This window comes from Sinocyclocheilus anshuiensis, unplaced genomic scaffold (genome assembly GCF_001515605.1).
Source record: "Sinocyclocheilus anshuiensis isolate Anshui unplaced genomic scaffold, SAMN03320099.WGS_v1.1 scaffold537, whole genome shotgun sequence".
NCBI lineage: Eukaryota > Metazoa > Chordata > Actinopteri > Cypriniformes > Cyprinidae > Sinocyclocheilus > Sinocyclocheilus anshuiensis.
Window position 1 is genome coordinate 551991 of NW_015539854.1, and position 15289 is coordinate 567279.

General features: G+C 41.9%; 1 protein-coding gene and 1 pseudogene across 2 annotated transcripts in view; both read left to right on the forward strand.

Moving 5' to 3' along the window:
* The window catches only part of LOC107684773 (translational activator of cytochrome c oxidase 1-like), a 10981-nt pseudogene extending 8684 nt beyond the window's left edge, over window positions 1-2297 (forward strand).
* A 2945-nt stretch (window positions 2298-5242) lies between these two features.
* Window positions 5243-15289, forward strand: part of LOC107684759 (potassium voltage-gated channel subfamily H member 2-like) — a 17915-nt gene continuing 7868 nt past the window's right edge. For both annotated transcript variants that reach the window (XM_016481116.1, XM_016481117.1), the window contains exons 1-4: window positions 5243-5343; window positions 6514-6674; window positions 8544-8969; window positions 10741-11137. In XM_016481116.1, coding sequence (XP_016336602.1) covers window positions 5328-5343; window positions 6514-6674; window positions 8544-8969; window positions 10741-11137 — 1000 coding nt within the window. In that variant the 5' untranslated portion in view covers window positions 5243-5327. The remainder of the gene's footprint in view (window positions 5344-6513; window positions 6675-8543; window positions 8970-10740; window positions 11138-15289) is intronic.

Sequence of the window (15289 nt, forward strand, 5' to 3'; positions counted from 1 at the left end):
ACAATACTACAGCGAGAATAAAAGTTACGCCTTCTTTCTTTGCGTGAACATTTGGGTGGCATTATGCAACTCTTCCCACATCGTGACGTAGACATGTGGGGGCGTGTTAGAACGAGCCGTTTTAGGTAGGCATGGTTGACTCTTAACTTTTATAAAGAATATCTCTTTGGATTTGAGACTTTAGTCTTTCAACTTTACAGATCTTCTTTATGCACCAAGAGCTTGTAACACTCCAAAGAGAAAGGAAAAATTGAAATCATCATATGACCCCTTTAGTTTTTTTCAGGATTCTTTGAAGTAAAAAAGAACAATATTTATTTCTATTAAAATAGAAACTCTTTGTAAAATATGCACTGCCCTTCAAAAGTTTGGGGTCAGTAAAGAAATTAAATAATTTTTTTTTTTTTAAAGAAATTAATACTTTTATTTAGCAAGGATGTGTAATATAAGTGTTAGTAAAGACTTATATTATTAGAAAAGATTTGTATTATGAATAAATGCTGTTCTTTTTCACTTTTTTTTTCATTAAAGAATCCTGTAAAAAAAATCCTCCAAAAAATATTAAGCAGCGTAAATGTTTCCGACTTTGATAATAAATGAGCATGTTGGTAATAAACCAGAATGATTTCTGAGGGATCGTGTGACACTGAAGACTGTCATTATTCACTCACCTGCATACGTTATGTTTTTTTTTTCCAAACAACAATCGTTTGCAGTGTTCATCATGTCTGTCAGCTCCATAAATGACACAAAGACTATAAAAGTATAGTAAATGCAGTCCATACAAATTGTATCTCAGTGGAGGGGAAGGAGATCAGTGAATTATGACTGACATATCAGTCTTTTCAACACATACACACTCATATCATGACTTCAGGAGACATTTGAAGACATATGACTTTTATTATTCCTTAAATATTTTCATGTCATTTTTGCAGCTTGACAGGTGTAGTCAATATAAACCGTCACTGAAAAAAATCTTGGAAAATCCTCCTGTTAATTATGTATTGATGAGATATTATTATTAATAATTGCACTCTTTTTTTATGAATAATAGAAGTCAAAGCCAGGAGTACTGTATGTTTATGAGGCCACGGGACCGGGCGGGTGCACGCTGCTCATTGAGGTTTTGACTGACAACAACACACTGTCCCATCAAGAAATCAAACGTATCTTGATGAAACATGGGTTAGTACTGATTTGTACTAGATCAAAATCAAGATGTAGTAATAGTATTTAAGCACAACTCAGTGTACCACTTTTCTCTGTTTGTCCACAGTGGGGCGCTGTGTGAAGGATCACTCCGGAACTTTGACAGGAAAGGTGTTGTGGCAGCATCCAGAGATGGGATCTCCTCTGAGAGAGCTCTAGAGCTGGCCATTGAGGCAGGAGCTGAAGATGTGCAGGAGATAGAGGATGAGGAGGAGCGACCCATACTACAGGTCTGAGCACTCTTTCTTAGTGGGATCATGCAAAATTCTAAATATAAGCATTTAATTATGCCTTTCAGTTTTCAGAGTATGAATTTGAATTGACTTGGCAAACATGCTCTGAAAGCATGTAACTTAAATTGAAGGGGATTTTGCTCAAATTTATTAATTCACACAACAGAGGAATTCCATATTTTGTAGTTTTGTGACAAAAAAACATTGTCAATGAATTTGACAAATTATTATGCATATTTATTCCCTGAAATGTAGAGTACATGGTTTAATGAAATACATAATTATGGTGAGGGCTCCCTGGTAGAAGAGATCTATATCTGGAGTAATTACTGGTAAAATAAAGGATAAATAAAATAAAAATCTGATCAGGCAAAAAAAACAAGTTCATTACTGTATATATAATTAACAGCCATCAAATCAGATTTTATATTTGATATAAAGCATCATAAAATGTAATATCACAGTGATTTCAGAAAACTTTATGAAATTACATTTTGTGATTATATTAAGCCAGCGGTTCTCAAACTGGGGTACAGAGGGGGTACATGATCATCAGCCGTTTGAGGTCTGTGTAGAATTTTACTTGTAGAATCTCTTTGTGTATAAAATTCTCTCAATTGTTAACCCTTCTTTCCCTTTCAGTTTATCTGTGACATTGCGTCCATGAAGGCTGTGCGGAGCGCTCTAGAAAGTCTAGGGGTACACACGCTTTCATCCGGTCTGGAGTTTGTTTCTCACACCCCGTCTCTCCTGACTCAGACTCAGCTAGAGACCGCATCCTCACTGCTGGAGGCTCTCAATGACTGTCCTGATGTGGTCCGGGTATAGGATAACATCCATACACAGACCTAGAGTTCAGAAGTCAACTGACAAATGGAAGAACACACAGATAGATGGACTATCTACATGCCTTAAGAGCAACTGGAAGAAATGGACCTGCTTGGCCAAAATTTGTTGGACTTCACTTGGATTTTTTTGTGTGATGGTAAATAAATAAATAATTATATATCTTCATCGTGGCAATAAAGAAGATATGTTAGTCATAGATGTTTATCACTTTGATTAGCATTATGCACTGAATGTTGTGATCATAAACACCTTTTTTTTATGCAGATCTGGATAAAAAGAGATAGAAAGGCAACTTGCAAGGACTTTTTCCCACGTCCTGAAAAAAAAAACATAGCTGCTCAATGCAAATGTTTATTGAACAGTGAGAATCAGGGTGAGGTATTCATTGCGGCTCAGAGCAAAAGTGACACCGAAAGTTAAAAAAGACAAAAAAAAACTGCCTGAGATAAGTGTGGGGGCAAAATGTCCTCAGGCTGTTTTAAGCCCAGTTCACACCAATTGAATTGATTGATTGATATCGTTTCTCTGTACCTTTACCGTTATAGCTGTGGTGTGGACTCTGCTATTCTTTAATATTGAGAACGATTTTTCTTTATCGTTATCTTTATAGTTATCGTCCTTGGTGTGAACGGGCCTTTACTCTTTTAAACATTTGATGTATTTCATAAAATTATATGGCCTGTCTAGTTATGGATTTACCTCACATAACAATGACAATGTATGAATATGTAATTTTTTAGAATGTATAATTAATATGAATTGGTTTTTGATGAGCTAAACTTAAAAACTCTAAGGCTGATGATACACGGGGCAACTTTTTGAGCGATGTTGTGGGGCAACTTTGGTTAATGTTGCCATCAACGGGCAACCAGGTGAGACACAGGGTCCACGACCAATCTAAAGTATCCAGATAGAAATTTGTTACCCATTCTCAGTGGGAAAGTGCCCAAGAAACATTGCTCAAAAAAAGTTGCCCCATCTATCATCAGCATTAAACCATTGAACGTAGGGGGGGGAATTATTAGGCAATTATTTCAAATTAATTCTAGCAGAGCGCTTACCGTTATATCTTTTTTCAGCAACTTTTGTATTTGATGTTAGTTTCATTATTAGTCAGACATAATTGTTCTAGTTGTTCAGTAGATATTATTTGAAATAATTCAACTGAAGTGATTGACATATTAAAGGTTTGTGTTTTGATAAGGTTAGAAAAATTTAAATCAGTTCAAATATTGATCCTTATCTAAATATATATATATGGTCACAATTTTTTTAAGGTCCAATTCATCGAGTTCCCAACTCAAAAATATGAATTTCCCAGCAGGATTTAAACACAAATTACTCCCATCTATTTAGGTATCAGATTTTATGTTATAAGTAAAGCCTTGGTTTGGGCTGCTTATTTAACAGACCTCATTATCAGACATAACTATTCATATAGTAATACATGTGTATATAATAATACAGACTTAGCTTGATGAGGGCGATGTCGTTGTGGTAGGTCTCAGCCATGTAGTTCTTGTGAATCAGAATCTCGTCTACGTCGCGCGTGACCTCATGACCCTCGTTGGCCAGCGTGTCGAACTCACCTGACAGGAAGACAAACAGGAGTGAGATCTGTCTAACACCTCTATAGTTTCTCGCAGATGGACACTCTCCGTGATGTTTCTCCTGAGAGTAATCTCACGTGTGTCTCCTCTAGAGTTTAGGAAGAGATCTCAACCAGTGTTGGGGAAAGTTACTTATAAAACAGATAGTTCCGGTCCTTGATTCTGATTGGCTGAGCCATATTCGAAGCTGTTGTAAATTACTTTACAAAGTAACATACACCTTTGTTTACATTTGTATGTTGCTCGGCAACCACTTTGTTGGAACCACAACTGATTCTGAGGAGCTACATTGTTTGGTGGAAGAATACTGTTTTTATTAAGATCATTACACTTTATTTGCTCTGTTTTATTTTGTGAAACCTTACTACGTATATGGAATAACCGTTTTCTAAAAGCAATAAGCTCCTTGAAGCTGTGGTTTACAGTGAATTTATAATAGCTATAACTCAGCTTCACGTCATACCTAACAACGCCCTTTTGCTGTTATAAATTCACTGTAAACCATGGCTTCACTGGGCTTATTGCTTTATTTTAAAAGTAATGCATTACAATATTGCGTTACTCCCTAAAAAGTAACTAATTCTGTTATTTAGTTACTTTTTATGGAAAGTAATGTGTTACGTTACTTTTAAGTTACTTTCAAAATCTGGGCAGGGCTTGCTTGTTTGTTTTTAATATAAAAAAGTTTTACAAGTGTAAAAGCTCTTTCACAACAAAAGTGAAATGAATACGCCTCAGTCTGAAGGAAATGTAAATTCACGTCTGTACAGTAGAGGGCGCAGCTCAAACAAATCACATGAAGAATATGACGCAGCAGAAGAAAGTTCAACACTATTCAGCAATAACAAAAATTAAACAAATGTGTCATTTTTGCTTAGTATGGTTGATTTGGATACATAGCCAGTGTCATGGCTTTAGGTCAGTCAGTTCTCATAAAAGCCTGTTTGATAGATCAAGCCCACTTCCTGTCTTTAGTCATTGACCTATGGATAATTCATCATAATTCTATGTACAGGCCTCGAGTTCAGTCTATATGTGGTGTGAACATTGATCCACCTCTGACTCTTTTCCCATTGACATATTCATTTTTTTCTGGTAAGAGGTTAGTCCTGAGGGCAAAAGCACTCTGTTGATTCAACAGTCCGAAAACGCCAATAAGAAATAATTGTTCAAGAACTCGTTTGACTGTGATGTCATTGATTTGTTTAAGAGTTTCCTCCACTGCGGCAGCTGTCTGGTTCACACTGACAGGATTTTGTCCACGTGAGACTTTGTTTGTCAATGTTCTGGGTCGAGTCATTAGAGGACGACCCTATCAGACATTTCAATGTGTTTGTACAGGAAGGGCATTTGGATTATGTACCATATAAAGCCAGGTCAGTAACATATTGCCCTGGCGAGTAACTCAGCGAGAACGGACAGAATGCAGCACTTGCATGGTAAGAGAGAGTTTATTATATAACATACTGTATTGTGCAGTGTCTCTCAGTTAAGGTCAGATGTAGAACAAAAGCAAGGATGGAGACCCCAACAGTGACGTAAGAGAAGCTTCCACACATCAAGACAATGTTTCTTTAAAGGATTTACAGGGGATTTTAGGTATGTTTTGAAAACGTATAGCAAGAAATCTGCAGAGCATTGATACGATGACCACAAATAGAAAATCTGCTATAAGTGGACATAAAAATTGGTGAATAAAAGCGACAAACTTTCATTTTGGCGAAGATCTGCATCAGAACATCAGGAGAGCTGATTTAGAACAAGACTACACAAGGAATTTTAATCACATCAGGACAGGATGTTTACAAAAAAAATTATTTTTGCCTGGAGTCACAAACCACAGAAACTGTTAAAGATTCCTTCGATATTCTTTTTTTGTTCGTTTTTTTGTGAATTTTGTCTGTGATTTTGTGAATTTTTCTGGTTGGATGTTGGAAGCTACTTCATCTTTTGGATATCAGGAATTTGCGTTAAAGGATTTGCTTTCATGAGTGGATGATGTTATTGTTCTGTTATTATTCGATGAAAAGGTACTGTTAAAAACATTATACTGGAAAAACAGCAACTATTTGGGTTGCAACGCAGTACAGAATTTCTTTGGTAAAGAGGAGCAGTCTGGATCTTCACACGAATGAGGAAATTTGTTATGTGTAGATATTTCATATCTGTAGGAAACAAAAATCACTAAGATATCTCATTAATATCTCAGTTGTTTCTCCTAGACAGTAATGGGATTAAAAGGAAAGCAAACAGGTCTCCTGCTTCTCAGATGTTTTTCCTAAGAATAAGACCCCAGTAATCTCATGTGTATCCTATAAAGTTTCAGAAGGTTGCAATAATTCATCAAAATGTGCTTAGATTGCCAAGATACCAAAGCCTAAGAACAAAAGTCACAAAATGGCTCATCAAATCGTTCCAAGATCATGTTATCTGAGCCATGCAATAACAATTAACTGTATTGTTACTTCTGGAGAAATATTTGAGACAAATATGATACTTAAATGAAACAACTGTGAACTCATTTTGTCTCCTGTTCTGACCTAATAAAATGTAATCCATTAAAACAATGCTCTGAATTCTAATCCATTTTTTTTTCTTCTATCATAAAGACTTGAAGTCCAGTTTGTGGAACTCTACCTCCAGATCTGAGCGGATGAAAGCTTTAAACCGATTTTCTTCATCCAATCACTCCACAGCAGCCTGCAACATCGAGCTTGTTACTCCAAGAGTGAAGGAGCACACACAGAACGTGACAGAGAAGGTCACGCAGGTAAGATATATTATTGGGCTTCCATCTTAGATGTAGATTTGTGGCTGGATTACACGCGATAGTTTAGCTGAATATAATGAAACTACAAGTAGTATAAAAATATAAGTATAACCACAAATAATTTTGTTTGTGTTTAATTGACCCGTACATTTTGTACACATCTGTCCAAAACTTGGAGTATCAGAAGATACACGCATACACACCACATGTTGTTTTGATGGTTGTTTCGGGAAACCTTAATGTGCCAGTCTATCCAAACTCTAAGCACCTTACCCTAATCATCGCTTATTAATTTTGTTTGTGTTTAATTGACCCGTACATTTTTTTGTGTGAAAACTTCCAGCTATTGTAATGTCATTAAAAAAATGCAGGTCCTCTCACATCCAAAAGTTGTAAAAAAAAATCATACTGAGCACTTGAAAGTGGATGTCGGAATAATCATGGCAGGTGTCGCATGGAAAAAAAATGTGGCCAAAAACTTGTGGAAAGATCGTTAGGACAGAGACATGAACCCTCAGTGCAATGCCAAAAATCCATAACCCCTGTGGCCCTGATCTGTCCAAAACTTGGAGTATCAGAAGATACACGCATACACACCACATGCTGTTTTGATGGTTGTTTCGGGAAACCTTAATGTGCCAGTCTATCCAAACTCTAAGCACCTTACCCTAATCATCGCTTATTTTCATCTCTGTTTTCAAAAACAACATAAACCGGTCACATTCATTGACAATTTCACCCCTTTTTGAGGTTAGGCTGCTGTCATAGCTTGGGGAGCTTCATCTGATAGTAATATAAAGTCACTGCACATGCATAGATTGTAGTAAGTTTGCCTTTTTCCCATTGACACGCATCTGTTATTGAAAAATTGAAAACATCACATGAAATTAATGTTAATTTGTGGAATTTTATTGCATGTCAGTTGAGTTTAATCCACCAGCGCAAGGGTTGGACAATAACCTCTACGACCTTCGTTTCATGCCAACTTTAAGGATTGAAAAGCAGAAGTGTGAAGTTTATTGTGAATTTTATAAAAGCATTTTCTTCTGTTAAAGCTGTATTATTTGAGATGTAAAACTTTTTACAAATCTAATTTTTTAATCATTCTAAAGCTACACTATGTGACATACTCCTCTGCATGTATGTATGCAATTTCCTGCAAAATCTGTCCAGACATCTCTAAAATATAAACCATTATTATAGGTTTACGAAAGTGTATTTGGTTGAAAACATGGTTGGGAAGATTTTTGCTCTCTGTCATTATGGTGTAACTTTAAGCATTAGGTTTCAATAGTGTTAAGGTGTGGTCACATTTGAGAAATTTCACGGGCAGAAAGCAGTTCATTTTCCATTGTCAGTAGTGTAGTGATTTATGAAGCACTGCTCACACAATAGCCACTTTCAAACCAAGCAGTTTTCTATCGGTCAGAGTGGCAGTTTTGCATGACTGACTTGAGCGAAATCTGCGTGGTGAACTTTTTTTTGTGCTTGTGTGAAACTCCCAATTGCACGGATTCCTATTGAAATGAATGGAATTCGCCCCTAAATGTTGCAGAACCGCAGTAAATGTGACACACCTTTACTGTGCATTGTTTGGCGACAATGTTTGGATTTTAGATATAACTTTAAACAGAAAGAGTTAGGAAAGGATAAAGTTGCTTTTTCCAACCTAAAAACCATATTAACTTACTTTTTTTTTCTTTCTTGTGGCTATACCTGATATATTCCCTTAAAAACACATATCAGCTTAGACTCCATGAAATCCCACCTGATTCTTTCTTGTTTAGCTTAGAGCAAAAGCGCCTGACTTATCTCCATTTGTTATAAATTCTTGCTAATCATCTTGTAATAATCTCTTTCCATGCCCAGGTCCTGTCTCTAGGTGCCGATGTTTTGCCCGAGTACAAGCTCCAGGCTCCAGACGTCTGCAAGTGGATCATGCTGCACTACAGTCCTTTCAAAGCCATGTGGGACTGGATGATTCTTCTGCTAGTGCTCTACACAGCAGTCTTCACTCCGTACTCAGCTGCTTTCCTCCTCAATGAGCTGGAGCAGGAGAAGAGACACATCTGTGGTTACACTTGTAACCCTTTAAATGTAGTAGAAGTGATAGTGGACGTTCTGTTCATCATAGACATCGTTATTACCTTCAGGACGACATACGTGAATCATAACGATGAGGTGGTGACCCATCCCAAGCTCATCGCCATCCACTACATCAAAGGCTGGTTTCTCATCGACATGGTGGCCGCAATTCCATTTGATCTGCTCATCTTCAGTTCTGGATCAGATGAGGTATAATGAACTACAGACCCTTCTTTAGACTATGTGACTAGTAATATTTAGACCTAAAAAGCCAGTAATCCCTGACAACAGGGAATATACTGAATGTTCTGCTGAGATTCTCTCAACGTTACGACATTATTCCAGTAACGTTAATAGAATGGTCTTCTATAAAAATGTTAGCACAATTTATACAGTTAAAATGAATTTTTATTGAATGTTTGTTCCATTTGTGATACCCATAAGGCTGTCCAGGGATGTGTTTGGTTGATCTTTTTAAGCATTTTGTAGTATTCATCTAGAAAACAGGTACTTTTATATAAATATCATTCTAAAAGCAAGTGCCATTTTTGTGCTTAGTCTACATTTGTGTAAAATATGACTTTAACATTAAATAGATGATGCCAACATTTAATTATTATTATTCTTGATACAGAGATTTCCCAGAATGTCACTTGCAATTTTAGCACATTTTGGTGAAATATATAGAAATAATAGTTATCATTTGTCTTAATTTTATCTCTGTGTATATTCTCTCTCTATATTTTAGTTGACATAATGCAACTAAATATGCAATATAATTTATGGTTATGTTGTTACTCCTTTTAAACTAAGGAACTATTGCAATAATAATAATTTAAAAAGAAAATGACATCATAATATGGAAATATGTTCATGATAAAAGGTTTAAAAATTAAAAATTAAATAATACAATTTTACATTTTATTTGATCAATTTAGTAATTGTGACTTTTTATCTCACAATTGACTTTTTTTCTTACAACTCAGACTTTATTTACATCTCGCAATTTTTTGTTTATATCTCGGAATTCTGACCTTTTTTTGTCAGAATTCTGTGTTTACATCTCACAATTCTGTTTTTTGTGTCTGCCACTGAATAAAAAATAGAAAAGGTATCTTTTTATCTCACAATTCTGACTTTTTTCTCGCAATTGCAATTTTATATATCGCAGTTCTGACTTTTTCTCAGAACTGCGAATTTATATCATAAGAATTTCAAGAAAAAAGTCTTAATTGTGAGAAACACCGAATTGTGAGAAAAAAGTCAGAATTGTGAGAGAAGCTGCAATTATCCCCTTTTTTTATTCCATGATGAAAAGAAGCTTCCACACCATAATGGCATCATCAGGCTTTCAAGAATTGAGCTCTTCAAGGACAAATTAAAATGTCTTCTTCATCATTTTGTATTTGAATAGTTCAGCTGCAAAAGCCTCTAAGTGCCGTTTGAAATTTTCTTCTAAAATGAGCAGTTTTATCAGACTCCTATGTGTAGGTTCAGTAATTTCACATTAATGTAATAGATAGGTTCTTTTCATTGTCATTAAAGTGAAATAACTGAATATAAAAATAGGAGCCTGAGAAAAATGCTAATTTTAGAAGAAAATTTCAAATGACACTTAGAGGCTTTTGCATCTGAACTCTTCATTTGTATCATATATAAATATGTTCAACTTTATCCGCATACATACAGTATACTCATGGCAATATACACAGTATATACTATATAGCATATTTCAATTGCTTGATTGCTTGTATTGTTGCAAAATGTAAGCTATATTATCGCACAGCTCTAATCTGCATGTATTCAAATGTATGAAATTTGCAGTTTTGCATACTGCAAAAGACTTAAAACATAAGACTTAAGACTTAAAACACATTATTTGTCTAATACAGTGTTTAATATTCATTTAAAAATTGACCATATCAGACTGAAACTTATCTGATACTATTCTTTCTTTGTCCTCCCATCATCCAATCTGCAGACGACGGCCACTCTCATTGGCCTGCTGAAGACAGCGCGTCTGCTGCGCTTGGTCCGGGTAGCCAGAAAATTAGATCGATACTCGGAGTATGGAGCTGCAGTCCTCTTCTTGCTCATGTGCACCTTCGTGCTGATTGCTCATTGGTTGGCGTGTATCTGGTATGCCATTGGTCATTTGGAGAGGCCTTACATGAAGACAGGCTGGCTGGATAACCTGGCCGACCAACTGGGGAAGCATTACAACGACAGTGATGCCAACTCAGGACCCTCCGTTCAGGATAAATACGTCACTGCACTCTATTTCACCTTTAGTAGTCTGACCAGTGTGGGCTTTGGGAACATCTCTCCAAACACCAACTCAGAGAAGATTTTCTCAATCTGTGTCATGCTCATTGGCTGTATGTCACTGCATAAAGCTTGTTCCCTTTCAGTCAGTCATGTTCGACGTAACGTCGAGACTGACGTTAGGGGTCTCACTCGGGAGCCGCAATCACCTCTGAGCTTTAGAAAAAAAGGCCAATGAGAATTGGCGAGTGGAATTTGCATGCCAAGCCACTCCCCCGTACATACGGGTATATAAGATGGCGGTGTGCATCCACTCATTCAGATTTTTGCTTCAGAGCCGGTCGCTTCGTGAGCGCTGCTTCTCTCAAGAAGAAGAAAAAGAAGAAATTCGTTGAAGCTGCAGGTGTAACTCTGGTCGAGTTCTACCTCCCCCCCGTGCATTTTAGCGGAGAGATCGCCCTGTTAGAGCACAGATAAGTGCTGTGGTCCTCCCCTGGGCACACCGACTAAAAGAGCAATTTCCTACAGCACGCATGATTGTTGAGAGTGTCTTTCGAGATGTCTTTCCGACCGTGTGCTTCTGGGTGCGGTAGTTTCCTTACCTCTGACGACGGTCACGATCGCTGTCTCACGTGTCTGGGCCATAAGCATGCTGAGACGGCATTCGTGGATGGCTCGTGCCCACATTGTTAGCGCATGTCCTTGGCTTCACTAAGGTCGCGGCTCTCATTCATAATGAGGCTTCCCACGGGCTCTACCAAGCCCAGTTCGTCAGGTCGTAAAGACTCTGCGGCTGGGTTGGTTAAACACAGTCAGGAATGCTCCATCGGGTTAGCCCCCACGGAAGTCCGGCCCCTCTCAGTGTAGCCCCGTTGAGCTCCCGGAAGATGGCGCTGGTTCATCCCGCGGCGGACCCAGTGTCTCTTTCGGGGCTCCGGAAGAGGATAAGATGTCTATCGCTGCATCAGAGGAGGGGCTATCGTCTTCGGAAGAAGAAGATTCTGCTGAGCAGCCTCCCGCTGCGGCGGCTGCTCAGTCGGAGTATGAGGCTGAGTTGACGGCCAAGAGGCCAGCGCTCGAGGCTCGATGATTGGTATCTGGGCTCCGGACGTGAATCCCAGCCACGCTCTGCCCCAGTGCCTTTCTTCCTGGAGGTTCATGAAGAGCTCACCAAAACGTGGAAAGCCCCGTACACCGCACGGTCACGTTTGAGCTCTTCCCTCCTCACTAACCTCGATGGTGGGGCGGCCAGGGTGTACGTTGACGTTCCCCAGGTGGAGCGTGCGGTTGCGGTGCACTTGTGCCCGCAAAACGCCGCCATCTGGAGGAACTGTCCGCGCCTCCCGTCCAAAGCCTGTAAGCTGTCATCAGCCCTGGCTGCCAAGGCTTACTGCGCTGCGGGCCAGGCCGCCTCCGCCCTGCACGCCATGGCCCTCCTGCAGGTACACCAAGCCAAGGCACTGAAAAAGCTGCACGAGGGTAGTCCTGACTCGGGGTTGATGCAGGAACTGCGTACAGCAACCGACTTTGCTCTCTGAGCAGACGGAGGCCATCAAGCACATCTTGCCCCGACGTGATTCTTCGAACACCAAGCTGCCGGGAGCCAGGTCTTCATCTGCCCATTGCTGAGGACGCCCCTGCTCCATCGGGTCAGCCCCCACGGAAGTCCGGCCCCTCTCAGTGTAGCCCCGTTGAGCTCCCGGAAGATGGCGCTGGTTCATCCCGCGGCGGACCCAATGTCTCTTTCGGGGCTCCGGAAGAGGATAAGATGTCTATAGCTGCATCAGAGGAGGGGCTATCGTCTTCGGAAGAAGAAGATTCTGCTGAGCAGCCCCCCGCCGCAGCGGCTGCTCAGTCGGAGTCTGAGGCTGAGTTGACAGCCAAGAGGCCAGTGCTCGAGGCTCGATGATTGGTATCTGGGCTCCGGACGTGAATCCCAGCCACGCTCTGCCCCAGCGCCTTTCTTCCTTGCCTTTCGCGACTGGCAGGGGGTACGTTGACATTCCCCAGGTGGAGAGAGCGGTTGCGGTGCCTCTGTGCCCGCGTCTCCCGACCAAAGCCTTTAAGCTGTCGGCGGCTCTCGCTGCCAAAGCTTACAGTGCCGCGGGCCAGGCTGCCTCTGCCCTGCATGCCATGGCTATCCTGCAGGTACACCAAGCCAAGGTGTTAAAACAAATGCACGAGGGTAGTACCGACCCGAGGTTGATGCAGGAGCTGCGCACGGCGACTGACTTCGTCCTCCGGGCGACAAAAGTCACGGGAAGTCCCTCGGGAAGGCGATGTCCACTCTGGTGGTCCACATCAACTGCCTGGAGTTGCTGAGAGCGCATCTAGCCTTGCGGCAGTTTCGGCCACTGCTGCTGGACAAGCACGTGTTGGTCCGCTCGGACAACACTGCGGCTGTTTCGTACATCAACCGACAGGGCGGTCTACGATCACGTCGCATGTCTCAACTCGCCCGCCATCTCCTCCTCTGGAGTCAGACGCGGCTCAAGTCGCTGCGTGCCGTCCACATTCCGGGGGAGCTCAATTGTGCAGCCGACGAGCTCTCACGACAGCTCACTTTCCCCGGAGAATGGCGACTCCATCCCCAGATGGTCCAGCTGATCTGGAGTCGATTCGGGGAAGCTCAGGTGGACCTGTTTGCTTCTTTTCTCAGGGGCTGGGCACCATATGGCACCCGCGTCCAGACCTCTGGAACCTCCATGTGTGGCTTCTGGACGGGACTCGGCAGACTTAAGTGATCTGCCGCAAGCGGTGGTAGACACTATCACTCAGGCTAGAGCCCCCTCTACGAGGCAGGCCTATGCTTTGAAGTGGAGTCTGTTCACGAATTGGTGTTCTTCTCACCGAGAAGATCCCCGAAGCTGCTCGGTCAGAGTCGTGCTTTCTTTCCTGCAAGAAACGTTGGAGCGTAGGCTGTCACCCTCCACCTTGAAAGTGTATGTTGCTGCTATCGCAGCACATCACGATGCAGTGGACGGCCGGTCCCTGGGAATGACCTGATCGTTAGGTTCCTGAGGGGTGCCAGAAGGTTGAATCCTCCTAGGACACCCCTGATACCCTCCTGGGATCTCTCTGTTGTCCTGGCTGGACTCCAGAGGGGTCCCTTTGAGCCACTTGATTCAGTCAAGCTGAAGTTCCTGTCTCTTAAGACAGCGCTCCTGATCGTGCTCACTTCCATCAAGAGGGTCGGGGACCTCCAAGCATTTTCGGTAAGTGAAGAGTGCCTTGTGTTCAGGCCGGCCTACTCTCACGTTGTCCTGAGACCCCGGCCTGGATACGTGCCCAATGTTCCCACCACTCCCTTCCGAGATCAGGTGGTGAACCTGCAACCGCTTCCCCGGAGGAGGCAGATCCAGCCTTGGTGTTGCTGTGTCCCGTACGAGCGTTACGCATATACGTGGACCGCATCCAGAGTTTCAGAAACTCTGAGCAGCTCCTTGTCTGTTTTGGAGGTCAGCAGAAAGGGAAGGCTGTCTCCAAGCAGAGGTTGGCCCACTGGATTGTGGGCTCTCACCCCCAGGGGGCAAGGCTTGCCTTGGGATTGGTACGCCAAGGCGAGCCTTGCCCCCTGGGGGTGAGAGCCCACTCCACTCGGAGTGTTGCCTCCTCTTGGGCGTTGGCGCACGGCGCCTCTCTGGCAGGCATCTGCCGAGCTGCGGGCTGGGCGACGCCTAACACCTTCGCGAGGTTTTGCAACCTTCGTATAGAGCCAGTTTCTTCCCGTGTGTTGGGTAGCAGGTAATTGGTGCAAAGGTCTGGCTCGGTTTCACGCTTGCTGCGCCATTCCCCCTCACACGGGTACGCGAGCGCCTTTCTTCTCCCAGTAGAGTTCCCCGGTTGGCGAACCCTGGTTGAGCATCCTCCAGACTTGGCGGAGCAGTCTGACGCCAGGCCCAGTACTGGTGTTGCATGCCTGGAGTCCCAGCCAGCCCCTGTACTTGGCTAGGTGCCCATATGGCTTGGTTCCCTACGGGTAATCCCATATATGTGTTCTTCCACGGTAAGGTTTCCCTCTCGGTAAACCCGTGTCTTCCCTTGACAGACCCACTCTGTCAGTCTCTCCTGGCAGTTGTTCCATCACTACTCTAAGGTAGGACCTGCCTCAGAGACCCATTTCATATGTAGTACTGCCCCCTGGGTCAGTCCATATTAGTATCTCCACATGTCACCTCCCTATGGGTAGGATGTGGTCTCCGTAGCGACCTTTTCTCTTAAGGCTCGCTTCCCCTTCGTTCTGCCAGGCTGAAAGAACAAATAGG